This window comes from Rhopilema esculentum, chromosome 9 (genome assembly GCF_057945365.1).
Source record: "Rhopilema esculentum isolate cy_ngs chromosome 9, ASM5794536v1, whole genome shotgun sequence".
Taxonomy (NCBI): Eukaryota; Metazoa; Cnidaria; class Scyphozoa; order Rhizostomeae; family Rhizostomatidae; genus Rhopilema; species Rhopilema esculentum.
Window position 1 is genome coordinate 1,144,997 of NC_142823.1, and position 26,228 is coordinate 1,171,224.

Consider the following 26,228-nt stretch of genomic DNA (forward strand, 5'->3'; position numbering starts at 1 on the left):
TTGGGATTGGGCTTGCACCATCATCGTCATCAAATCTTCTGAAGCCATCTTTCTCAAGATCATCCTTCCCTTCATCAGAACTTTCAACAATTTCCCCATACTCATTAACAAGCTTTCTAACCATTACAGTCTTGTAAGTAACAAATACTTTACGATAAACAAAAGTCTTCATCATCCTTTTCGCGATCTTTTCTAGTCTTTTTTCAGCGATTTTTACGTCCTCTGACGATATGTCAGTGTAGTCATTAACAGCTACTGTTGACTCCGGCTCTTCTTCCTTTTCGATGTTACGAATTACAGAACGACGGGTTAATTCAGGCACAGACTTTCTACGGACCTCACGAAGAACATCAGAACAGACAGGCTCTTCTTCCACAAACAAACCGGGTATAACTGAAGAGGCCTCAGTATCTACTGTGACAACTGGCTCAACAACAACCTCTGAAACGGGTAACTCAGCAAGTTTGACTGGCACAGCAGTGCGATAAATGCGCCTCTTAGTAGCTTTCTCGTCTTCGTCACTATCTGATTCGACAGGAGATTGGGACGGTCTTATAAGAGTAACAGTTTTGTCAATAACCTTACCATCAACATTCATCAACCCTTCTTCTCGCAACCGAACAACTTCACGCAATACAGTTCGAGTAGTAGCTTCACGATCATCCGACAAATCTGAACTCACACTATATTCAGAATCAGTACAAGGACGAACCACAGTAAGGGACTGGACTGGCCTAACACCTGGTGAATCATCAAACGCCATCCTGTAAACCTGTCGGCGAATTTGCACCTCCTCTTTTTCTTCTTCCTCATCCTCACTTTCAGGCACTGGCTCTGGCTCCCTGAAGAAATCAGGTTCTTCGGGGGAAGTCTCTTCGAAGACCACATTAGTTGCTGGTTCTGCAAAAATCTCTTCTACAACTGCTTCCTTCTCTGGCTCCCTTACTCTGTACACTTGACGACGTGTAACCACCTCATTTTCTTCTCTTTCAGGCACTGTCTCTGGCTCTGGTTCTTCAAACATACCAGGTTCAACTGGGTAGCTTTCTTCAAACACCACATCAGTTGCTGGCTCCTCGATCACATCCTCCACCAACTCCTCTTTTTGGGGCTCTATTTCTGGTTGCACGTCCACAGCAACTTGCACAGATCTGTATACCTTCCTTGATGTCCTTTCAATCACTGCCTGTCTCACAACTCTACGCTCTACTCCAACTGTCTCCTCTTCCATTTCTGGAATGTCTTCTGGCATTGACTCTTCAGGGACATACACCTCTGGCTCGCTGATCACTGCTTCTTCGACATCCACTTCAGGCTGCAAAACAGTTCTCCTCACAACAACCCTTTTCGGGTAAACAGCTTCTAAGCCATCCTCCTCTTCTTCCTCAACATCATGCTCATCAGTTGCTGCTTCGAATTTTCGAATCACTGTTCTACGACTTGTCATGTGCACTGGCCTTCTAACAACCCTTCTCAGCCTAAAATCTTCTTCTATTTCCTCTTGTTCAGGCTTAGGCAATGCCTCCACTTCAACTTCGAGCTCAGGCTCTGGGATCTCTGGTTCAGGCTCAACTTCTTCTGTTACAACTGGTTCAACTTCCTTCTTTGATGTGACACGTCTGATCACTTGTCTGCGTGTTACGATGTCTGGCTCAATTCTTTTCACAGTCCTCAGTTCTTCTATAGGCTTCTCCTCGTCTAGTAATTCACTTGTATGCAATGGCATCGCAGGAACATCTTGCTCTTCTATCTTTTCGTCTCTGTCCAATTCGTCTCCTGCTTCAGTCAGTATTATTGTCCTGTAAACCTTTCTCACTGTCACAACTGGTACTGGCCTGCGAATCACTTTTCTTTCCACGCCAAATTCTTCATCCTTCAACTGCTCAACGCTTTCTACAGCCTCCTCTGTGTCTGGCAACACATAATCTGCACGTGTCACGACTTCCTCAGTCTTGTCTGCTCGAACAATTCTTCGTCTAACCACTCTGTAACCAATAGCTTCGACGGGTAGCATAACTTCGTCTTCAACTGTCTCCTCCTTACCAACAGAGCTTTCAACAATTCGGCGAACAACTCTTCTTTGGGTGCTGGTTATTGACCTTCTTCTCACTGTACGCCTTACTTCACCTGCCATCTCCTCGTCACTCACTTCTGCTTCTGGCCTGTCTGTTCTCACAATCTCCAGTGGTATCCTTGAATCAATATCATCTGCTTTGCTGCTCACTACTCTTCGCACAGTTCTGTGAGTCACCATTGGTTCAGAGCTCGCTACTGGCGCTACATCTTCCACAACATCAGCTGCAACTTCGCGTTCTTCTCCATCATCAGTGATTTCTACCTTTCTGACAACAGTCCTCTTGCTTGTTAAAAACAAGGGCCTTCTTATCACTTTCCTTACAACGAAGCCCTCTGCAGTTTCTTTGTCCTCTTTCTTTAGCTCTTCTACCTCTTCGGTAACAGGAGCTACACTCTCAACCGGTACCACACTCTCAGATTTGTCAAGCAACGTCTCTGTTCCATCTTGCTTTCTAAGTATACGACGCACAAACAAGCGTTCTACCATTTTTGGTGGTACCAGTGCCTCTGGTTCATGTTCTTCAACCTCCTTGTCCTGCCTCTCTTCTTCTGTAAGCCTTCTGTAAACCGTTCTTCTTGTTACTGTCTCCTTCTCCTTCCTCACAACTGTGCGCTCACTTATGCTCTTTACTGGCTCAGCAGCAACTACCACTTCATCTGGCTCTTCAACATCCAATGGCTCAACCGGCTCTTCCACTTCAACTTCTGATGGGCTTCCATCCGCCAAGTAAATTATCTTCTTTACAATCCTCTTTTTGAATGTCACAGTTCGGCGCACTGACAGCTTGGCAGTTGTCTCGTCTTCCTTCTCGTCTTCTGGTATTTTAGCCTCTTTCATCCTGTAAACCTGTCGGCGAATTTGCACCTCCTCTTTTTCTTCTTCCTCATCCTCACTTTCAGGCACTGGCTCTGGCTCCCTGAAGAAATCAGGTTCTTCGGGGGAAGTCTCTTCGAAGACCACATTAGTTGCTGGTTCTGCAAAAATCTCTTCTACAACTGCTTCCTTCTCTGGCTCCCTTACTCTGTACACTTGACGACGTGTAACCACCTCATTTTCTTCTCTTTCAGGCACTGTCTCTGGCTCTGGTTCTTCAAACATACCAGGTTCAACTGGGTAGCTTTCTTCAAACACCACATCAGTTGCTGGCTCCTCGATCACATCCTCCACCAACTCCTCTTTTTCGGGCTCTATTTCTGGTTGCACGTCCACAGCAACTTGCACAGATCTGTATACCTTCCTTGATGTCCTTTCAATCACTGCCTGTCTCACAACTCTACGCTCTACTCCAACTGTCTCCTCTTCCATTTCTGGAATGTCTTCTGGCATTGACTCTTCAGGGACATACACCTCTGGCTCGCTGATCACTGCTTCTTCGACATCCACTTCAGGCTGCAAAACAGTTCTCCTCACAACAACCCTTTTCGGGTAAACAGCTTCTAAGCCATCCTCCTCTTCTTCCTCAACATCATGCTCATCAGTTGCTGCTTCGAATTTTCGAATCACTGTTCTACGACTTGTCATGTGCACTGGCCTTCTAACAACCCTTCTCAGCCTAAAATCTTCTTCTATTTCCTCTTGTTCAGGCTCAGGCAATGCCTCCACTTCAACTTCGAGCTCAGGCTCTGGGATCTCTGGTTCAGGCTCAACTTCTTCTGTTACAACTGGTTCAACTTCCTTCTTTGATGTGACACGTCTGATCACTTGTCTGCGTGTTACGATGTCTGGCTCAATTCTTTTCACAGTCCTCAGTTCTTCTATAGGCTTCTCCTCGTCTAGTAATTCACTTGTATGCAATGGCATCGCAGGAACATCTTGCTCTTCTATCTTTTCGTCTCTGTCCAATTCGTCTCCTGCTTCAGTCAGTATTATTGTCCTGTAAACCTTTCTCACTGTCACAACTGGTACTGGCCTGCGAATCACTTTTCTTTCCACGCCAAATTCTTCATCCTTCAACTGCTCAACGCTTTCTACAGCCTCCTCTGTGTCTGGCAACACATAATCTGCACGTGTCACGACTTCCTCAGTCTTGTCTGCTCGAACAATTCTTCGTCTAACCACTCTGTAACCAATAGCTTCGACGGGTAGCATAACTTCGTCTTCAACTGTCTCCTCCTTACCATCAGAGCTTTCAACAATTCGGCGAACAACTCTTCTTTGGGTGCTGGTTATTGACCTTCTTCTCACTGTACGCCTTACTTCACCTGCCATCTCCTCGTCACTCACTTCTGCTTCTGGCCTGTCTGTTCTCACAATCTCCAGTGGTATCCTTGAATCAATATCATCTGCTTTGCTGCTCACTACTCTTCGCACAGTTCTGTGAGTCACCATTGGTTCAGAGCTCGCTACTGGCGCTACATCTTCCACAACATCAGCTGCAACTTCGCGTTCTTCTCCATCATCAGTGATTTCTACCTTTCTGACAACAGTCCTCTTGCTTGTTAAAAACAAGGGCCTTCTTATCACTTTCCTTACAACGAAGCCCTCTGCAGTTTCTTTGTCCTCTTCCTTTAGCTCTTCTACCTCTTCGGTAACAGGAGCTACACTCTCAACCGGTACCACACTCTCAGATTTGTCAAGCAACGTCTCTGTTCCATCTTGCTTTCTAAGTATACGACGCACAAACAAGCGTTCTACCATTTTTGGTGGTACCAGTGCCTCTGGTTCATGTTCTTCAACCTCCTTGTCCTGCCTCTCTTCTTCTGTAAGCCTTCTGTAAACCGTTCTTCTTGTTACTGTCTCCTTCTCCTTCCTCACAACTGTGCGCTCACTTATGCTCTTTACTGGCTCAGCAGCAACTACCACTTCATCTGGCTCTTCAACATCCAATGGCTCAACCGGCTCTTCCACTTCAACTTCTGATGGGCTTCCATCCGCCAAGTAAATTATCTTCTTTACAATCCTCTTTTTGAATGTCACAGTTCGGCGCACTGACAGCTTGGCAGTTGTCTCGTCTTCCTTCTCGTCTTCTGGTATTTTAGCCTCTTTCATCCTGTAAACCTGTCGGCGAATTTGCACCTCCTCTTTTTCTTCTTCCTCATCCTCACTTTCAGGCACTGGCTCTGGCTCCCTGAAGAAATCAGGTTCTTCGGGGGAAGTCTCTTCGAAGACCACATTAGTTGGTGGTTCTGCAAAAATCTCTTCTACAACTGCTTCCTTCTCTGGCTCCCTTACTCTGTACACTTGACGACGTGTAACCACCTCATTTTCTTCTCTTTCAGGCACTGTCTCTGGCTCTGGTTCTTCAAACATACCAGGTTCAACTGGGTAGCTTTCTTCAAACACCACATCAGTTGCTGGCTCCTCGATCACATCCTCCACCAACTCCTCTTTTTCGGGCTCTATTTCTGGTTGCACGTCCACAGCAACTTGCACAGATCTGTATACCTTCCTTGATGTCCTTTCAATCACTGCCTGTCTCACAACTCTACGCTCTACTCCAACTGTCTCCTCTTCCATTTCTGGAATGTCTTCTGGCATTGACTCTTCAGGGACATACACCTCTGGCTCGCTGATCACTGCTTCTTCGACATCCACTTCAGGCTGCAAAACAGTTCTCCTCACAACAACCCTTTTCGGGTAAACAGCTTCTAAGCCATCCTCCTCTTCTTCCTCAACATCATGCTCATCAGTTGCTGCTTCGAATTTTCGAATCACTGTTCTACGACTTGTCATGTGCACTGGCCTTCTAACAACCCTTCTCAGCCTAAAATCTTCTTCTATTTCCTCTTGTTCAGGCTCAGGCAATGCCTCCACTTCAACTTCGAGCTCAGGCTCTGGGATCTCTGGTTCAGGCTCAACTTCTTCTGTTACAACTGGTTCAACTTCCTTCTTTGATGTGACACGTCTGATCACTTGTCTGCGTGTTACGATGTCTGGCTCAATTCTTTTCACAGTCCTCAGTTCTTCTATAGGCTTCTCCTCGTCTAGTAATTCACTTGTATGCAATGGCATCGCAGGAACATCTTGCTCTTCTATCTTTTCGTCTCTGTCCAATTCGTCTCCTGCTTCAGTCAGTATTATTGTCCTGTAAACCTTTCTCACTGTCACAACTGGTACTGGCCTGCGAATCACTTTTCTTTCCACGCCAAATTCTTCATCCTTCAACTGCTCAACGCTTTCTACAGCCTCCTCTGTGTCTGGCAACACATAATCTGCACGTGTCACGACTTCCTCAGTCTTGTCTGCTCGAACAATTCTTCGTCTAACCACTCTGTAACCAATAGCTTCGACGGGTAGCATAACTTCGTCTTCAACTGTCTCCTCCTTACCATCAGAGCTTTCAACAATTCGGCGAACAACTCTTCTTTGGGTGCTGGTTATTGACCTTCTTCTCACTGTACGCCTTACTTCACCTGCCATCTCCTCCTCACTCACTTCTGCTTCTGGCCTGTCTGTTCTCACAATCTCCAGTGGTATCCTTGAATCAATATCATCTGCTTTGCTGCTCACTACTCTTCGCACAGTTCTGTGAGTCACCATTGGTTCAGAGCTCGCTACTGGCGCTACATCTTCCACAACATCAGCTGCAACTTCGCGTTCTTCTCCATCATCAGTGATTTCTACCTTTCTGACAACAGTCCTCTTGCTTGTTAAAAACAAGGGCCTTCTTATCACTTTCCTTACAACGAAGCCCTCTGCAGTTTCTTTGTCCTCTTCCTTTAGCTCTTCTACCTCTTCGGTAACAGGAGCTACACTCTCAACCGGTACCACACTCTCAGATTTGTCAAGCAACGTCTCTGTTCCATCTTGCTTTCTAAGTATACGACGCACAAACAAGCGTTCTACCATTTTTGGTGGTACCAGTGCCTCTGGTTCATGTTCTTCAACCTCCTTGTCCTGCCTCTCTTCTTCTGTAAGCCTTCTGTAAACCGTTCTTCTTGTTACTGTCTCCTTCTCCTTCCTCACAACTGTGCGCTCACTTATGCTCTTTACTGGCTCAGCAGCAACTACCACTTCATCTGGCTCTTCAACATCCAATGGCTCAACCGGCTCTTCCACTTCAACTTCTGATGGGCTTCCATCCGCCAAGTAAATTATCTTCTTTACAATCCTCTTTTTGAATGTCACAGTTCGGCGCACTGACAGCTTGGCAGTTGTCTCGTCTTCCTTCTCGTCTTCTGGTATTTTAGCCTCTTTCATCCTGTAAACCTGTCGGCGAATTTGCACCTCCTCTTTTTCTTCTTCCTCATCCTCACTTTCAGGCACTGGCTCTGGCTCCCTGAAGAAATCAGGTTCTTCGGGGGAAGTCTCTTCGAAGACCACATTAGTTGCTGGTTCTGCAAAAATCTCTTCTACAACTGCTTCCTTCTCTGGCTCCCTTACTCTGTACACTTGACGACGTGTAACCACCTCATTTTCTTCTCTTTCAGGCACTGTCTCTGGCTCTGGTTCTTCAAACATACCAGGTTCAACTGGGTAGCTTTCTTCAAACACCACATCAGTTGCTGGCTCCTCGATCACATCCTCCACCAACTCCTCTTTTTCGGGCTCTATTTCTGGTTGCACGTCCACAGCAACTTGCACAGATCTGTATACCTTCCTTGATGTCCTTTCAATCACTGCCTGTCTCACAACTCTACGCTCTACTCCAACTGTCTCCTCTTCCATTTCTGGAATGTCTTCTGGCATTGACTCTTCAGGGACATACACCTCTGGCTCGCTGATCACTGCTTCTTCGACATCCACTTCATGCTGCAAAACAGTTCTCCTCACAACAACCCTTTTCGGGTAAACAGCTTCTAAGCCATCCTCCTCTTCTTCCTCAACATCATGCTCATCAGTTGCTGCTTCGAATTTTCGAATCACTGTTCTACGACTTGTCATGTGCACTGGCCTTCTAACAACCCTTCTCAGCCTAAAATCTTCTTCTATTTCCTCTTGTTCAGGCTCAGGCAATGCCTCCACTTCAACTTCGAGCTCAGGCTCTGGGATCTCTGGTTCAGGCTCAACTTCTTCTGTTACAACTGGTTCAACTTCCTTCTTTGATGTGACACGTCTGATCACTTGTCTGCGTGTTACGATGTCTGGCTCAATTCTTTTCACAGTCCTCAGTTCTTCTATAGGCTTCTCCTCGTCTAGTAATTCACTTGTATGCAATGGCATCGCAGGAACATCTTGCTCTTCTATCTTTTCGTCTCTGTCCAATTCGTCTCCTGCTTCAGTCAGTATTATTGTCCTGTAAACCTTTCTCACTGTCACAACTGGTACTGGCCTGCGAATCACTTTTCTTTCCACGCCAAATTCTTCATCCTTCAACTGCTCAACGCTTTCTACAGCCTCCTCTGTGTCTGGCAACACATAATCTGCACGTGCCACGACTTCCTCAGTCTTGTCTGCTCGAACAATTCTTCGTCTAACCACTCTGTAACCAATAGCTTCGACGGGTAGCATAACTTCGTCTTCAACTGTCTCCTCCTTACCATCAGAGCTTTCAACAATTCGGCGAACAACTCTTCTTTGGGTGCTAGTTATTGACCTTCTTCTCACTGTACGCCTTACTTCACCTGCCATCTCCTCGTCACTCACTTCTGCTTCTGGCCTGTCTGTTCTCACAATCTCCAGTGGTATCCTTGAATCAATATCATCTGCTTTGCTGCTCACTACTCTTCGCACAGTTCTGTGAGTCACCATTGGTTCAGAGCTCGCTACTGGCGCTACATCTTCCACAACATCAGCTGCAACTTCGCGTTCTTCTCCATCATCAGTGATTTCTACCTTTCTGACAACAGTCCTCTTGCTTGTTAAAAACAAGGGCCTTCTTATCACTTTCCTTACAACGAAGCCCTCTGCAGTTTCTTTGTCCTCTTCCTTTAGCTCTTCTACCTCTTCGGTAACAGGAGCTACACTCTCAACCGGTACCACACTCTCAGATTTGTCAAGCAACGTCTCTGTTCCATCTTGCTTTCTAAGTATACGACGCACAAACAAGCGTTCTACCATTTTTGGTGGTACCAGTGCCTCTGGTTCATGTTCTTCAACCTCCTTGTCCTGCCTCTCTTCTTCTGTAAGCCTTCTGTAAACCGTTCTTCTTGTTACTGTCTCCTTCTCCTTCCTCACAACTGTGCGCTCACTTATGCTCTTTACTGGCTCAGCAGCAACTACCACTTCATCTGGCTCTTCAACATCCAATGGCTCAACCGGCTCTTCCACTTCAACTTCTGATGGGCTTCCATCCGCCAAGTAAATTATCTTCTTTACAATCCTCTTTTTGAATGTCACAGTTCGGCGCACTGACAGCTTGGCAGTTGTCTCGTCTTCCTTCTCGTCTTCTGGTATTTTAGCCTCTTTCATCCTGTAAACCTGTCGGCGAATTTGCACCTCCTCTTTTTCTTCTTCCTCATCCTCACTTTCAGGCACTGGCTCTGGCTCCCTGAAGAAATCAGGTTCTTCGGGGGAAGTCTCTTCGAAGACCACATTAGTTGGTGGTTCTGCAAAAATCTCTTCTACAACTGCTTCCTTCTCTGGCTCCCTTACTCTGTACACTTGACGACGTGTAACCACCTCATTTTCTTCTCTTTCAGGCACTGTCTCTGGCTCTGGTTCTTCAAACATACCAGGTTCAACTGGGTAGCTTTCTTCAAACACCACATCAGTTGCTGGCTCCTCGATCACATCCTCCACCAACTCCTCTTTTTGGGGCTCTATTTCTGGTTGCACGTCCACAGCAACTTGCACAGATCTGTATACCTTCCTTGATGTCCTTTCAATCACTGCCTGTCTCACAACTCTACGCTCTACTCCAACTGTCTCCTCTTCCATTTCTGGAATGTCTTCTGGCATTGACTCTTCAGGGACATACACCTCTGGCTCGCTGATCACTGCTTCTTCGACATCCACTTCAGGCTGCAAAACAGTTCTCCTCACAACAACCCTTTTCGGGTAAACAGCTTCTAAGCCATCCTCCTCTTCTTCCTCAACATCATGCTCATCAGTTGCTGCTTCGAATTTTCGAATCACTGTTCTACGACTTGTCATGTGCACTGGCCTTCTAACAACCCTTCTCAGCCTAAAATCTTCTTCTATTTCCTCTTGTTCAGGCTCAGGCAATGCCTCCACTTCAACTTCGAGCTCAGGCTCTGGGATCTCTGGTTCAGGCTCAACTTCTTCTGTTACAACTGGTTCAACTTCCTTCTTTGATGTGACACGTCTGATCACTTGTCTGCGTGTTACGATGTCTGGCTCAATTCTTTTCACAGTCCTCAGTTCTTCTATAGGCTTCTCCTCGTCTAGTAATTCACTTGTATGCAATGGCATCGCAGGAACATCTTGCTCTTCTATCTTTTCGTCTCTGTCCAATTCGTCTCCTGCTTCAGTCAGTATTATTGTCCTGTAAACCTTTCTCACTGTCACAACTGGTACTGGCCTGCGAATCACTTTTCTTTCCACGCCAAATTCTTCATCCTTCAACTGCTCAACGCTTTCTACAGCCTCCTCTGTGTCTGGCAACACATAATCTGCACGTGTCACGACTTCCTCAGTCTTGTCTGCTCGAACAATTCTTCGTCTAACCACTCTGTAACCAATAGCTTCGACGGGTAGCATAACTTCGTCTTCAACTGTCTCCTCCTTACCATCAGAGCTTTCAACAATTCGGCGAACAACTCTTCTTTGGGTGCTGGTTATTGACCTTCTTCTCACTGTACGCCTTACTTCACCTGCCATCTCCTCGTCACTCACTTCTGCTTCTGGCCTGTCTGTTCTCACAATCTCCAGTGGTATCCTTGAATCAATATCATCTGCTTTGCTGCTCACTACTCTTCGCACAGTTCTGTGAGTCACCATTGGTTCAGAGCTCGCTACTGGCGCTACATCTTCCACAACATCAGCTGCAACTTCGCGTTCTTCTCCATCATCAGTGATTTCTACCTTTCTGACAACAGTCCTCTTGCTTGTTAAAAACAAGGGCCTTCTTATCACTTTCCTTACAACGAAGCCCTCTGCAGTTTCTTTGTCCTCTTCCTTTAGCTCTTCTACCTCTTCGGTAACAGGAGCTACACTCTCAACCGGTACCACACTCTCAGATTTGTCAAGCAACGTCTCTGTTCCATCTTGCTTTCTAAGTATACGACGCACAAACAAGCGTTCTACCATTTTTGGTGGTACCAGTGCCTCTGGTTCATGTTCTTCAACCTCCTTGTCCTGCCTCTCTTCTTCTGTAAGCCTTCTGTAAACCGTTCTTCTTGTTACTGTCTCCTTCTCCTTCCTCACAACTGTGCGCTCACTTATGCTCTTTACTGGCTCAGCAGCAACTACCACTTCATCTGGCTCTTCAACATCCAATGGCTCAACCGGCTCTTCCACTTCAACTTCTGATGGGCTTCCATCCGCCAAGTAAATTATCTTCTTTACAATCCTCTTTTTGAATGTCACAGTTCGGCGCACTGACAGCTTGGCAGTTGTCTCGTCTTCCTTCTCATCTTCTGGTATTTTAGCCTCTTTCATCCTGTAAACCTGTCGGCGAATTTGCACCTCCTCTTTTTCTTCTTCCTCATCCTCACTTTCAGGCACTGGCTCTGGCTCCCTGAAGAAATCAGGTTCTTCGGGGGAAGTCTCTTCGAAGACCACATTAGTTGCTGGTTCTGCAAAAATCTCTTCTACAACTGCTTCCTTCTCTGGCTCCCTTACTCTGTACACTTGACGACGTGTAACCACCTCATTTTCTTCTCTTTCAGGCACTGTCTCTGGCTCTGGTTCTTCAAACATACCAGGTTCAACTGGGTAGCTTTCTTCAAACACCACATCAGTTGCTGGCTCCTTGATCACATCCTCCACCAACTCCTCTTTTTCGGGCTCTATTTCTGGTTGCACGTCCACAGCAACTTGCACAGATCTGTATACCTTCCTTGATGTCCTTTCAATCACTGCCTGTCTCACAACTCTACGCTCTACTCCAACTGTCTCCTCTTCCATTTCTGGAATGTCTTCTGGCATTGACTCTTCAGGGACATACACCTCTGGCTCGCTGATCACTGCTTCTTCGACATCCACTTCAGGCTGCAAAACAGTTCTCCTCACAACAACCCTTTTCGGGTAAACAGCTTCTAAGCCATCCTCCTCTTCTTCCTCAACATCATGCTCATCAGTTGCTGCTTCGAATTTTCGAATCACTGTTCTACGACTTGTCATGTGCACTGGCCTTCTAACAACCCTTCTCAGCCTAAAATCTTCTTCTATTTCCTTTTGTTCAGGCTCAGGCAATGCCTCCACTTCAACTTCGAGCTCAGGCTCTGGGATCTCTGGTTCAGGCTCAACTTCTTCTGTTACAACTGGTTCAACTTCCTTCTTTGATGTGACACGTCTGATCACTTGTCTGCGTGTTACGATGTCTGGCTCAATTCTTTTCACAGTCCTCAGTTCTTCTATAGGCTTCTCCTCGTCTAGTAATTCACTTGTATGCAATGGCATCGCAGGAACATCTTGCTCTTCTATCTTTTCGTCTCTGTCCAATTCGTCTCCTGCTTCAGTCAGTATTATTGTCCTGTAAACCTTTCTCACTGTCACAACTGGTACTGGCCTGCGAATCACTTTTCTTTCCACGCCAAATTCTTCATCCTTCAACTGCTCAACGCTTTCTACAGCCTCCTCTGTGTCTGGCAACACATAATCTGCACGTGCCACGACTTCCTCAGTCTTGTCTGCTCGAACAATTCTTCGTCTAACCACTCTGTAACCAATAGCTTCGACGGGTAGCATAACTTCGTCTTCAACTGTCTCCTCCTTACCATCAGAGCTTTCAACAATTCGGCGAACAACTCTTCTTTGGGTGCTGGTTATTGACCTTCTTCTCACTGTACGCCTTACTTCACCTGCCATCTCCTCGTCACTCACTTCTGCTTCTGGCCTGTCTGTTCTCACAATCTCCAGTGGTATCCTTGAATCAATATCATCTGCTTTGCTGCTCACTACTCTTCGCACAGTTCTGTGAGTCACCATTGGTTCAGAGCTCGCTACTGGCGCTACATCTTCCACAACATCAGCTGCAACTTCGCGTTCTTCTCCATCATCAGTGATTTCTACCTTTCTGACAACAGTCCTCTTGCTTGTTAAAAACAAGGGCCTTCTTATCACTTTCCTTACAACGAAGCCCTCTGCAGTTTCTTTGTCCTCTTCCTTTAGCTCTTCTACCTCTTCGGTAACAGGAGCTACACTCTCAACCGGTACCACACTCTCAGATTTGTCAAGCAACGTCTCTGTTCCATCTTGCTTTCTAAGTATACGACGCACAAACAAGCGTTCTACCATTTTTGGTGGTACCAGTGCCTCTGGTTCATGTTCTTCAACCTCCTTGTCCTGCCTCTCTTCTTCTGTAAGCCTTCTGTAAACCGTTCTTCTTGTTACTGTCTCCTTCTCCTTCCTCACAACTGTGCGCTCACTTATGCTCTTTACTGGCTCAGCAGCAACTACCACTTCATCTGGCTCTTCAACATCCAATGGCTCAACCGGCTCTTCCACTTCAACTTCTGATGGGCTTCCATCCGCCAAGTAAATTATCTTCTTTACAATCCTCTTTTTGAATGTCACAGTTCGGCGCACTGACAGCTTGGCAGTTGTCTCGTCTTCCTTCTCGTCTTCTGGTATTTTAGCCTCTTTCATCCTGTAAACCTGTCGGCGAATTTGCACCTCCTCTTTTTCTTCTTCCTCATCCTCACTTTCAGGCACTGGCTCTGGCTCCCTGAAGAAATCAGGTTCTTCGGGGGAAGTCTCTTCGAAGACCACATTAGTTGGTGGTTCTGCAAAAATCTCTTCTACAACTGCTTCCTTCTCTGGCTCCCTTACTCTGTACACTTGACGACGTGTAACCACCTCATTTTCTTCTCTTTCAGGCACTGTCTCTGGCTCTGGTTCTTCAAACATACCAGGTTCAACTGGGTAGCTTTCTTCAAACACCACATCAGTTGCTGGCTCCTCGATCACATCCTCCACCAACTCCTCTTTTTCGGGCTCTATTTCTGGTTGCACGTCCACAGCAACTTGCACAGATCTGTATACCTTCCTTGATGTCCTTTCAATCACTGCCTGTCTCACAACTCTACGCTCTACTCCAACTGTCTCCTCTTCCATTTCTGGAATGTCTTCTGGCATTGACTCTTCAGGGACATACACCTCTGGCTCGCTGATCACTGCTTCTTCGACATCCACTTCAGGCTGCAAAACAGTTCTCCTCACAACAACCCTTTTCGGGTAAACAGCTTCTAAGCCATCCTCCTCTTCTTCCTCAACATCATGCTCATCAGTTGCTGCTTCGAATTTTCGAATCACTGTTCTACGACTTGTCATGTGCACTGGCCTTCTAACAACCCTTCTCAGCCTAAAATCTTCTTCTATTTCCTCTTGTTCAGGCTCAGGCAATGCCTCCACTTCAACTTCGAGCTCAGGCTCTGGGATCTCTGGTTCAGGCTCAACTTCTTCTGTTACAACTGGTTCAACTTCCTTCTTTGATGTGACACGTCTGATCACTTGTCTGCGTGTTACGATGTCTGGCTCAATTCTTTTCACAGTCCTCAGTTCTTCTATAGGCTTCTCCTCGTCTAGTAATTCACTTGTATGCAATGGCATCGCAGGAACATCTTGCTCTTCTATCTTTTCGTCTCTGTCCAATTCGTCTCCTGCTTCAGTCAGTATTATTGTCCTGTAAACCTTTCTCACTGTCACAACTGGTACTGGCCTGCGAATCACTTTTCTTTCCACGCCAAATTCTTCATCCTTCAACTGCTCAACGCTTTCTACAGCCTCCTCTGTGTCTGGCAACACATAATCTGCACGTGCCACGACTTCCTCAGTCTTGTCTGCTCGAACAATTCTTCGTCTAACCACTCTGTAACCAATAGCTTCGACGGGTAGCATAACTTCGTCTTCAACTGTCTCCTCCTTACCAACAGAGCTTTCAACAATTCGGCGAACAACTCTTCTTTGGGTGCTGGTTATTGACCTTCTTCTCACTGTACGCCTTACTTCACCTGCCATCTCCTCGTCACTCACTTCTGCTTCTGGCCTGTCTGTTCTCACAATCTCCAGTGGTATCCTTGAATCAATATCATCTGCTTTGCTGCTCACTACTCTTCGCACAGTTCTGTGAGTCACCATTGGTTCAGAGCTCGCTACTGGCGCTACATCTTCCACAACATCAGCTGCAACTTCGCATTCTTCTCCATCATCAGTGATTTCTACCTTTCTGACAACAGTCCTCTTGCTTGTTAAAAACAAGGGCCTTCTTATCACTTTCCTTACAACGAAGCCCTCTGCAGTTTCTTTGTCCTCTTCCTTTAGCTCTTCTACCTCTTCGGTAACAGGAGCTACACTCTCAACCGGTACCACACTCTCAGATTTGTCAAGCAACGTCTCTGTTCCATCTTGCTTTCTAAGTATACGACGCACAAACAAGCGTTCTACCATTTTTGGTGGTACCAGTGCCTCTGGTTCATGTTCTTCAACCTCCTTGTCCTGCCTCTCTTCTTCTGTAAGCCTTCTGTAAACCGTTCTTCTTGTTACTGTCTCCTTCTCCTTCCTCACAACTGTGCGCTCACTTATGCTCTTTACTGGCTCAGCAGCAACTACCACTTCATCTGGCTCTTCAACATCCAATGGCTCAACCGGCTCTTCCACTTCAACTTCTGATGGGCTTCCATCCGCCAAGTAAATTATCTTCTTTACAATCCTCTTTTTGAATGTCACAGTTCGGCGCACTGACAGCTTGGCAGTTGTCTCGTCTTCCTTCTCGTCTTCTGGTATTTTAGCCTCTTTCATCCTGTAAACCTGTCGGCGAATTTGCACCTCCTCTTTTTCTTCTTCCTCATCCTCACTTTCAGGCACTGGCTCTGGCTCCCTGAAGAAATCAGGTTCTTCGGGGGAAGTCTCTTCGAAGACCACATTAGTTGGTGGTTCTGCAAAAATCTCTTCTACAACTGCTTCCTTCTCTGGCTCCCTTACTCTGTACACTTGACGACGTGTAACCACCTCATTTTCTTCTCTTTCAGGCACTGTCTCTGGCTCTGGTTCTTCAAACATACCAGGTTCAACTGGGTAGCTTTCTTCAAACACCACATCAGTTGCTGGCTCCTCGATCACATCCTCCACCAACTCCTCTTTTTCGGGCTCTATTTCTGGTTGCACGTCCACAGCAACTTGCACAGATCTGTATACCTTCCTTGATGTCCTTTCAATCACTGCCTGTCTCACAACTCTACGCTCTACTCCAACTGTCTCCTCTTCCATTTCTGGAATGTCTTCTGGCATTGACTCTTCAGGGACATACACCTCTGGCTCGCTGATCACTGCTTCTTCGACATCCACTTCAGGCTGCAAAATAGTTCTCCTCACAACAACCCTTTTCGGGTAAACAGCTTCTAAGCCATCCTCCTCTTCTTCCTCAACATCATGCTCATCAGTTGCTGCTTCGAATTTTCGAATCACTGTTCTACGACTTGTCATGTGCACTGGCCTTCTAACAACCCTTCTCAGCCTAAAATCTTCTTCTATTTCCTCTTGTTCAGGCTCAGGCAATGCCTCCACTTCAACTTCGAGCTCAGGCTCTGGGATCTCTGGTTCAGGCTCAACTTCTTCTGTTACAACTGGTTCAACTTCCTTCTTTGATGTGACACGTCTGATCACTTGTCTGCGTGTTACGATGTCTGGCTCAATTCTTTTCACAGTCCTCAGTTCTTCTATAGGCTTCTCCTCGTCTAGTAATTCACTTGTATGCAATGGCATCGCAGGAACATCTTGCTCTTCTATCTTTTCGTCTCTGTCCAATTCGTCTCCTGCTTCAGTCAGTATTATTGTCCTGTAAACCTTTCTCACTGTCACAACTGGTACTGGCCTGCGAATCACTTTTCTTTCCACGCCAAATTCTTCATCCTTCAACTGCTCAACGCTTTCTACAGCCTCCTCTGTGTCTGGCAACACATAATCTGCACGTGCCACGACTTCCTCAGTCTTGTCTGCTCGAACAATTCTTCGTCTAACCACTCTGTAACCAATAGCTTCGACGGGTAGCATAACTTCGTCTTCAACTGTCTCCTCCTTACCATCAGAGCTTTCAACAATTCGGCGAACAACTCTTCTTTGGGTGCTGGTTATTGACCTTCTTCTCACTGTACGCCTTACTTCACCTGCCATCTCCTCGTCACTCACTTCTGCTTCTGGCCTGTCTGTTCTCACAATCTCCAGTGGTATCCTTGAATCAATATCATCTGCTTTGCTGCTCACTACTCTTCGCACAGTTCTGTGAGTCACCATTGGTTCAGAGCTCGCTACTGGCGCTACATCTTCCACAACATCAGCTGCAACTTCGCGTTCTTCTCCATCATCAGTGATTTCTACCTTTCTGACAACAGTCCTCTTGCTTGTTAAAAACAAGGGCCTTCTTATCACTTTCCTTACAACGAAGCCCTCTGCAGTTTCTTTGTCCTCTTCCTTTAGCTCTTCTACCTCTTCGGTAACAGGAGCTACACTCTCAACCGGTACCACACTCTCAGATTTGTCAAGCAACGTCTCTGTTCCATCTTGCTTTCTAAGTATACGACGCACAAACAAGCGTTCTACCATTTTTGGTGGTACCAGTGCCTCTGGTTCATGTTCTTCAACCTCCTTGTCCTGCCTCTCTTCTTCTGTAAGCCTTCTGTAAACCGTTCTTCTTGTTACTGTCTCCTTCTCCTTTCTCACAACTGTGCGCTCACTTATGCTCTTTACTGGCTCAGCAGCAACTACCACTTCATCTGGCTCTTCAACATCCAATGGCTCAACCGGCTCTTCCACTTCAACTTCTGATGGGCTTCCATCCGCCAAGTAAATTATCTTCTTTACAATCCTCTTTTTGAATGTCACAGTTCGGCGCACTGACAGCTTGGCAGTTGTCTCGTCTTCCTTCTCGTCTTCTGGTATTTTAGCCTCTTTCATCCTGTAAACCTGTCGGCGAATTTGCACCTCCTCTTTTTCTTCTTCCTCAACCTCACTTTCAGGCACTGGCTCTGGCTCCCTGAATAAATCAGGTTCTTCGGGGGAAGTCTCTTCGAAGACCACATTAGTTGGTGGTTCTGCAAAAATCTCTTCTACAACTGCTTCCTTCTCTGGCTCCCTTACTCTGTACACTTGACGACGTGTAACCACCTCATTTTCTTCTCTTTCAGGCACTGTCTCTGGCTCTGGTTCTTCAAACATACCAGGTTCAACTGGGTAGCTTTCTTCAAACACCACATCAGTTGCTGGCTCCTCGATCACATCCTCCACCAACTCCTCTTTTTGGGGCTCTATTTCTGGTTGCACGTCCACAGCAACTTGCACAGATCTGTATACCTTCCTTGATGTCCTTTCAATCACTGCCTGTCTCACAACTCTACGCTCTACTCCAACTGTCTCCTCTTCCATTTCTGGAATGTCTTCTGGCATTGACTCTTCAGGGACATACACCTCTGGCTCGCTGATCACTGCTTCTTCGACATCCACTTCAGGCTGCAAAACAGTTCTCCTCACAACAACCCTTTTCGGGTAAACAGCTTCTAAGCCATCCTCCTCTTCTTCCTCAACATCATGCTCATCAGTTGCTGCTTCGAATTTTCGAATCACTGTTCTACGACTTGTCATGTGCACTGGCCTTCTAACAACCCTTCTCAGCCTAAAATCTTCTTCTATTTCCTCTTGTTCAGGCTCAGGCAATGCCTCCACTTCAACTTCGAGCTCAGGCTCTGGGATCTCTGGTTCAGGCTCAACTTCTTCTGTTACAACTGGTTCAACTTCCTTCTTTGATGTGACACGTCTGATCACTTGTCTGCGTGTTACGATGTCTGGCTCAATTCTTTTCACAGTCCTCAGTTCTTCTATAGGCTTCTCCTCGTCTAGTAATTCACTTGTATGCAATGGCATCGCAGGAACATCTTGCTCTTCTATCTTTTCGTCTCTGTCCAATTCGTCTCCTGCTTCAGTCAGTATTATTGTCCTGTAAACCTTTCTCACTGTCACAACTGGTACTGGCCTGCGAATCACTTTTCTTTCCACGCCAAATTCTTCATCCTTCAACTGCTCAACGCTTTCTACAGCCTCCTCTGTGTCTGGCAACACATAATCTGCACGTGCCACGACTTCCTCAGTCTTGTCTGCTCGAACAATTCTTCGTCTAACCACTCTGTAACCAATAGCTTCGACGGGTAGCATAACTTCGTCTTCAACTGTCTCCTCCTTACCATCAGAGCTTTCAACAATTCGGCGAACAACTCTTCTTTGGGTGCTGGTTATTGACCTTCTTCTCACTGTACGCCTTACTTCACCTGCCATCTCCTCGTCACTCACTTCTGCTTCTGGCCTGTCTGTTCTCACAATCTCCAGTGGTATCCTTGAATCAATATCATCTGCTTTGCTGCTCACTACTCTTCGCACAGTTCTGTGAGTCACCATTGGTTCAGAGCTCGCTACTGGCGCTACATCTTCCACAACATCAGCTGCAACTTCGCGTTCTTCTCCATCATCAGTGATTTCTACCTTTCTGACAACAGTCCTCTTGCTTGTTAAAAACAAGGGCCTTCTTATCACTTTCCTTACAACGAAGCCCTCTGCAGTTTCTTTGTCCTCTTCCTTTAGCTCTTCTACCTCTTCGGTAACAGGAGCTACACTCTCAACCGGTACCACACTCTCAGATTTGTCAAGCAACGTCTCTGTTCCATCTTGCTTTCTAAGTATACGACGCACAAACAAGCGTTCTACCATTTTTGGTGGTACCAGTGCCTCTGGTTCATGTTCTTCAACCTCCTTGTCCTGCCTCTCTTCTTCTGTAAGCCTTCTGTAAACCGTTCTTCTTGTTACTGTCTCCTTCTCCTTCCTCACAACTGTGCGCTCACTTATGCTCTTTACTGGCTCAGCAGCAACTACCACTTCATCTGGCTCTTCAACATCCAATGGCTCAACCGGCTCTTCCACTTCAACTTCTGATGGGCTTCCATCCGCCAAGTAAATTATCTTCTTTACAATCCTCTTTTTGAATGTCACAGTTCGGCGCACTGACAGCTTGGCAGTTGTCTCGTCTTCCTTCTCGTCTTCTGGTATTTTAGCCTCTTTCATCCTGTAAACCTGTCGGCGAATTTGCACCTCCTCTTTTTCTTCTTCCTCATCCTCACTTTCAGGCACTGGCTCTGGCTCCCTGAAGAAATCAGGTTCTTCGGGGGAAGTCTCTTCGAAGACCACATTAGTAGGTGGTTCTGCAAAAATCTCTTCTACAACTGCTTCCTTCTCTGGCTCCCTTACTCTGTACACTTGACGACGTGTAACCACCTCATTTTCTTCTCTTTCAGGCACTGTCTCTGGCTCTGGTTCTTCAAACATACCAGGTTCAACTGGGTAGCTTTCTTCAAACACCACATCAGTTGCTGGCTCCTCGATCACATCCTCCACCAACTCCTCTTTTTCGGGCTCTATTTCTGGTTGCACGTCCACAGCAACTTGCACAGATCTGTATACCTTCCTTGATGTCCTTTCAATCACTGCCTGTCTCACAACTCTACGCTCTACTCCAACTGTCTCCTCTTCCATTTCTGGAATGTCTTCTGGCATTGACTCTTCAGGGACATACACCTCTGGCTCGCTGATCACTGCTTCTTCGACATCCACTTCAGGCTGCAAAACAGTTCTCCTCACAACAACCCTTTTCGGGTAAACAGCTTCTAAGCCATCCTCCTCTTCTTCCTCAACATCATGCTCATCAGTTGCTGCTTCGAATTTTCGAATCACTGTTCTACGACTTGTCATGTGCACTGGCCTTCTAACAACCCTTCTCAGCCTAAAATCTTCTTCTATTTCCTCTTGTTCAGGCTCAGGCAATGCCTCCACTTCAACTTCGAGCTCAGGCTCTGGGATCTCTGGTTCAGGCTCAACTTCTTCTGTTACAACTGGTTCAACTTCCTTCTTTGATGTGACACGTCTGATCACTTGTCTGCGTGTTACGATGTCTGGCTCAATTCTTTTCACAGTCCTCAGTTCTTCTATAGGCTTCTCCTCGTCTAGTAATTCACTTGTATGCAATGGCATCGCAGGAACATCTTGCTCTTCTATCTTTTCGTCTCTGTCCAATTCGTCTCCTGCTTCAGTCAGTATTATTGTCCTGTAAACCTTTCTCACTGTCACAACTGGTACTGGCCTGCGAATCACTTTTCTTTCCACGCCAAATTCTTCATCCTTCAACTGCTCAACGCTTTCTACAGCCTCCTCTGTGTCTGGCAACACATAATCTGCACGTGCCACGACTTCCTCAGTCTTGTCTGCTCGAACAATTCTTCGTCTAACCACTCTGTAACCAATAGCTTCGACGGGTAGCATAACTTCGTCTTCAACTGTCTCCTCCTTACCATCAGAGCTTTCAACAATTCGGCGAACAACTCTTCTTTGGGTGCTGGTTATTGACCTTCTTCTCACTGTACGCCTTACTTCACCTGCCATCTCCTCGTCACTCACTTCTGCTTCTGGCCTGTCTGTTCTCACAATCTCCAGTGGTATCCTTGAATCAATATCATCTGCTTTGCTGCTCACTACTCTTCGCACAGTTCTGTGAGTCACCATTGGTTCAGAGCTCGCTACTGGCGCTACATCTTCCACAACATCAGCTGCAACTTCGCGTTCTTCTCCATCATCAGTGATTTCTACCTTTCTGACAACAGTCCTCTTGCTTGTTAAAAACAAGGGCCTTCTTATCACTTTCCTTACAACGAAGCCCTCTGCAGTTTCTTTGTCCTCTTCCTTTAGCTCTTCTACCTCTTCGGTAACAGGAGCTACACTCTCAACCGGTACCACACTCTCAGATTTGTCAAGCAACGTCTCTGTTCCATCTTGCTTTCTAAGTATACGACGCACAAACAAGCGTTCTACCATTTTTGGTGGTACCAGTGCCTCTGGTTCATGTTCTTCAACCTCCTTGTCCTGCCTCTCTTCTTCTGTAAGCCTTCTGTAAACCGTTCTTCTTGTTACTGTCTCCTTCTCCTTTCTCACAACTGTGCGCTCACTTATGCTCTTTACTGGCTCAGCAGCAACTACCACTTCATCTGGCTCTTCAACATCCAATGGCTCAACCGGCTCTTCCACTTCAACTTCTGATGGGCTTCCATCCGCCAAGTAAATTATCTTCTTTACAATCCTCTTTTTGAATGTCACAGTTCGGCGCACTGACAGCTTGGCAGTTGTCTCGTCTTCCTTCTCGTCTTCTGGTATTTTAGCCTCTTTCATCCTGTAAACCTGTCGGCGAATTTGCACCTCCTCTTTTTCTTCTTCCTCAACCTCACTTTCAGGCACTGGCTCTGGCTCCCTGAATAAATCAGGTTCTTCGGGGGAAGTCTCTTCGAAGACCACATTAGTTGGTGGTTCTGCAAAAATCTCTTCTACAACTGCTTCCTTCTCTGGCTCCCTTACTCTGTACACTTGACGACGTGTAACCACCTCATTTTCTTCTCTTTCAGGCACTGTCTCTGGCTCTGGTTCTTCAAACATACCAGGTTCAACTGGGTAGCTTTCTTCAAACACCACATCAGTTGCTGGCTCCTCGATCACATCCTCCACCAACTCCTCTTTTTGGGGCTCTATTTCTGGTTGCACGTCCACAGCAACTTGCACAGATCTGTATACCTTCCTTGATGTCCTTTCAATCACTGCCTGTCTCACAACTCTACGCTCTACTCCAACTGTCTCCTCTTCCATTTCTGGAATGTCTTCTGGCATTGACTCTTCAGGGACATACACCTCTGGCTCGCTGATCACTGCTTCTTCGACATCCACTTCAGGCTGCAAAACAGTTCTCCTCACAACAACCCTTTTCGGGTAAACAGCTTCTAAGCCATCCTCCTCTTCTTCCTCAACATCATGCTCATCAGTTGCTGCTTCGAATTTTCGAATCACTGTTCTACGACTTGTCATGTGCACTGGCCTTCTAACAACCCTTCTCAGCCTAAAATCTTCTTCTATTTCCTCTTGTTCAGGCTCAGGCAATGCCTCCACTTCAACTTCGAGCTCAGGCTCTGGGATCTCTGGTTCAGGCTCAACTTCTTCTGTTACAACTGGTTCAACTTCCTTCTTTGATGTGACACGTCTGATCACTTGTCTGCGTGTTACGATGTCTGGCTCAATTCTTTTCACAGTCCTCAGTTCTTCTATAGGCTTCTCCTCGTCTAGTAATTCACTTGTATGCAATGGCATCGCAGGAACATCTTGCTCTTCTATCTTTTCGTCTCTGTCCAATTCGTCTCCTGCTTCAGTCAGTATTATTGTCCTGTAAACCTTTCTCACTGTCACAACTGGTACTGGCCTGCGAATCACTTTTCTTTCCACGCCAAATTCTTCATCCTTCAACTGCTCAACGCTTTCTACAGCCTCCTCTGTGTCTGGCAACACATAATCTGCACGTGCCACGACTTCCTCAGTCTTGTCTGCTCGAACAATTCTTCGTCTAACCACTCTGTAACCAATAGCTTCGACGGGTAGCATAACTTCGTCTTCAACTGTCTCCTCCTTACCATCAGAGCTTTCAACAATTCGGCGAACAACTCTTCTTTGGGTGCTGGTTATTGACCTTCTTCTCACTGTACGCCTTACTTCACCTGCCATCTCCTCGTCACTCACTTCTGCTTCTGGCCTGTCTGTTCTCACAATCTCCAGTGGTATCCTTGAATCAATATCATCTGCTTTGCTGCTCACTACTCTTCGCACAGTTCTGTGAGTCACCATTGGTTCAGAGCTCGCTACTGGCGCTACATCTTCCACAACATCAGCTGCAACTTCGCGTTCTTCTCCATCATCAGTGATTTCTACCTTTCTGACAACAGTCCTCTTGCTTGTTAAAAACAAGGGCCTTCTTATCACTTTCCTTACAACGAAGCCCTCTGCAGTTTCTTTGTCCTCTTCCTTTAGCTCTTCTACCTCTTCGGTAACAGGAGCTACACTCTCAACCGGTACCACACTCTCAGATTTGTCAAGCAACGTCTCTGTTCCATCTTGCTTTCTAAGTATACGACGCACAAACAAGCGTTCTACCATTTTTGGTGGTACCAGTGCCTCTGGTTCATGTTCTTCAACCTCCTTGTCCTGCCTCTCTTCTTCTGTAAGCCTTCTGTAAACCGTTCTTCTTGTTACTGTCTCCTTCTCCTTTCTCACAACTGTGCGCTCACTTATGCTCTTTACTGGCTCAGCAGCAACTACCACTTCATCTGGCTCTTCAACATCCAATGGCTCAACCGGCTCTTCCACTTCAACTTCTGATGGGCTTCCATCCGCCAAGTAAATTATCTTCTTTACAATTCTCTTTTTGAATGTCACAGTTCGGCGCACTGACAGCTTGGCAGTTGTCTCGTCTTCCTTCTCGTCTTCTGGTATTTTAGCCTCTTTCATCCTGTAAACCTGTCGGCGAATTTGCACCTCCTCTTTTTCTTCTTCCTCAACCTCACTTTCCGGCACTGGCTCTGGCTCCCTGAAGAAATCAGGTTCTTCGGGGGAAGTCTCTTCGAAGACCACATTAGTTGCTGGTTCTGCAAAAATCTCTTCTACAACTGCTTCCTTCTCTGGCTCCCTTACTCTGTACACTTGACGACGTGTAACCACCTCATTTTCTTCTCTTTCAGGCACTGTCTCTGGCTCTGGTTCTTCAAACATACCAGGTTCAACTGGGTAGCTTTCTTCAAACACCACATCAGTTGCTGGCTCCTCGATCACATCCTCCACCAACTCCTCTTTTTCGGGCTCTATTTCTGGTTGCACGTCCACAGCAACTTGCACAGATCTGTATACCTTCCTTGATGTCCTTTCAATCACTGCCTGTCTCACAACTCTACGCTCTACTCCAACTGTCTCCTCTTCCATTTCTGGAATGTCTTCTGGCATTGACTCTTCAGGGACATACACCTCTGGCTCGCTGATCACTGCTTCTTCAACATCCACTTCAGGCTTTCTTTGAGGTACTGGCTCTGGCCCCTTGAAGAAATCAGGCTCTTCAAGGAAAGCCTCCTCGAAGAACACATCAGTTCCTGGTTCTTCAACAATTTCTTCAACAGCCCTTGAATCTTCAGGCTCTCGTATTCTGTATACTTGACGAGAAGTAGTAAGCTCAGTTTCTTCTCTTGCAGCCATTGTCCCTGGCTCTTGTAAAGTGACAGGTTGAGCTGGATAGCTTTCCCCAACCAAAACAGCTTCTGGCTCCTTGATCACCTCCTTTCTCTCTGGCTCTATTTCCTTCGACTCTTTGCTGCGATAAACACTCCTCTTTGTAACAACTTTTGCCTTTGTTTCACTTGTAATAAACTGTTGGTTATTATTCCACTTCCTTGTTGAGATGTTAATTTTGTACCTATAAGCTGAGAAAATGCTTTGTTGGAATATAACAACATGCAGGTTTCCATTTTCGTCAAAATCTTGATCCTTGTAGAACATACCATGCTTTGAAATGTGGCTTTCTATGTTGAACTTGAGAAGGATAGATGTTGAGGAGTAACTGGTTCGTTTCTTCAAAAGGATTACACTATTTGATGCTTTAACATTTTCAATCTCTTTATGGTCTGCGTTTTCGTGTGGACAGGCAGAGACAGTGAAAAATCGGACTGAAATAAACTTCTTTACGGTTTTTGGAGGCAAAACCTGCCTGGTTTGGGAGTTTACGAACTTTGACTTTGATACGATAGAACTCCTCGCTCTGAGAAGATGAACTCTTCTAGTGATTTCAGTTATTGATGTGTTTTCATTGTCAAGATACATGAGCAATCGATATGGTGTAAGGTGCACGAAAACTTCACTTAAACATGTAGGGGCAGGCTCTTGCAAAATAACAGGCTTGATAGCTTCAGGGACTGGCCTATCTTTAGGGACCATCAACTCTGCTGGCTTGGTAGCAGTCAAAAAGATACTGCTCGGCTCAATCTTTTCACGATAAACTCTGCGTGAGATTTTTTCTTCAAACTGCTCCACAGGCTCCTCTGCTATTTCCTTGCTTATAAAATCTTCTTCTACAGTGTATTCCCTTACTTCATCCACTAAGAACTGTGGTTCGGTTTCAACTTCAAGAACCTGTGCCACTTGAACATCTTCCTCAAGCGAAGCACTAGAAACACTTGATGTACCTATCAAAAAATCGTAATTAGGATCATGAAAAGTTAAGAAAAATATTTTCAAAACATGTTTTGCTTAGAAAATATAGGCTTAAATC

General features: G+C 46.1%; 1 protein-coding gene across 2 annotated transcripts in view; it reads right to left on the reverse strand.

The window, feature by feature from the left end:
* Positions 1–26,228, reverse strand: part of LOC135689090 (uncharacterized) — a 106,903-nt gene that overhangs the window by 60,874 nt on the left and 19,801 nt on the right. For both annotated transcript variants that reach the window (XM_065206205.2, XM_065206204.2), the window contains exon 17: positions 1–26,142. In XM_065206205.2, coding sequence (XP_065062277.2) covers positions 1–26,142 — 26,142 coding nt within the window. The remainder of the gene's footprint in view (positions 26,143–26,228) is intronic.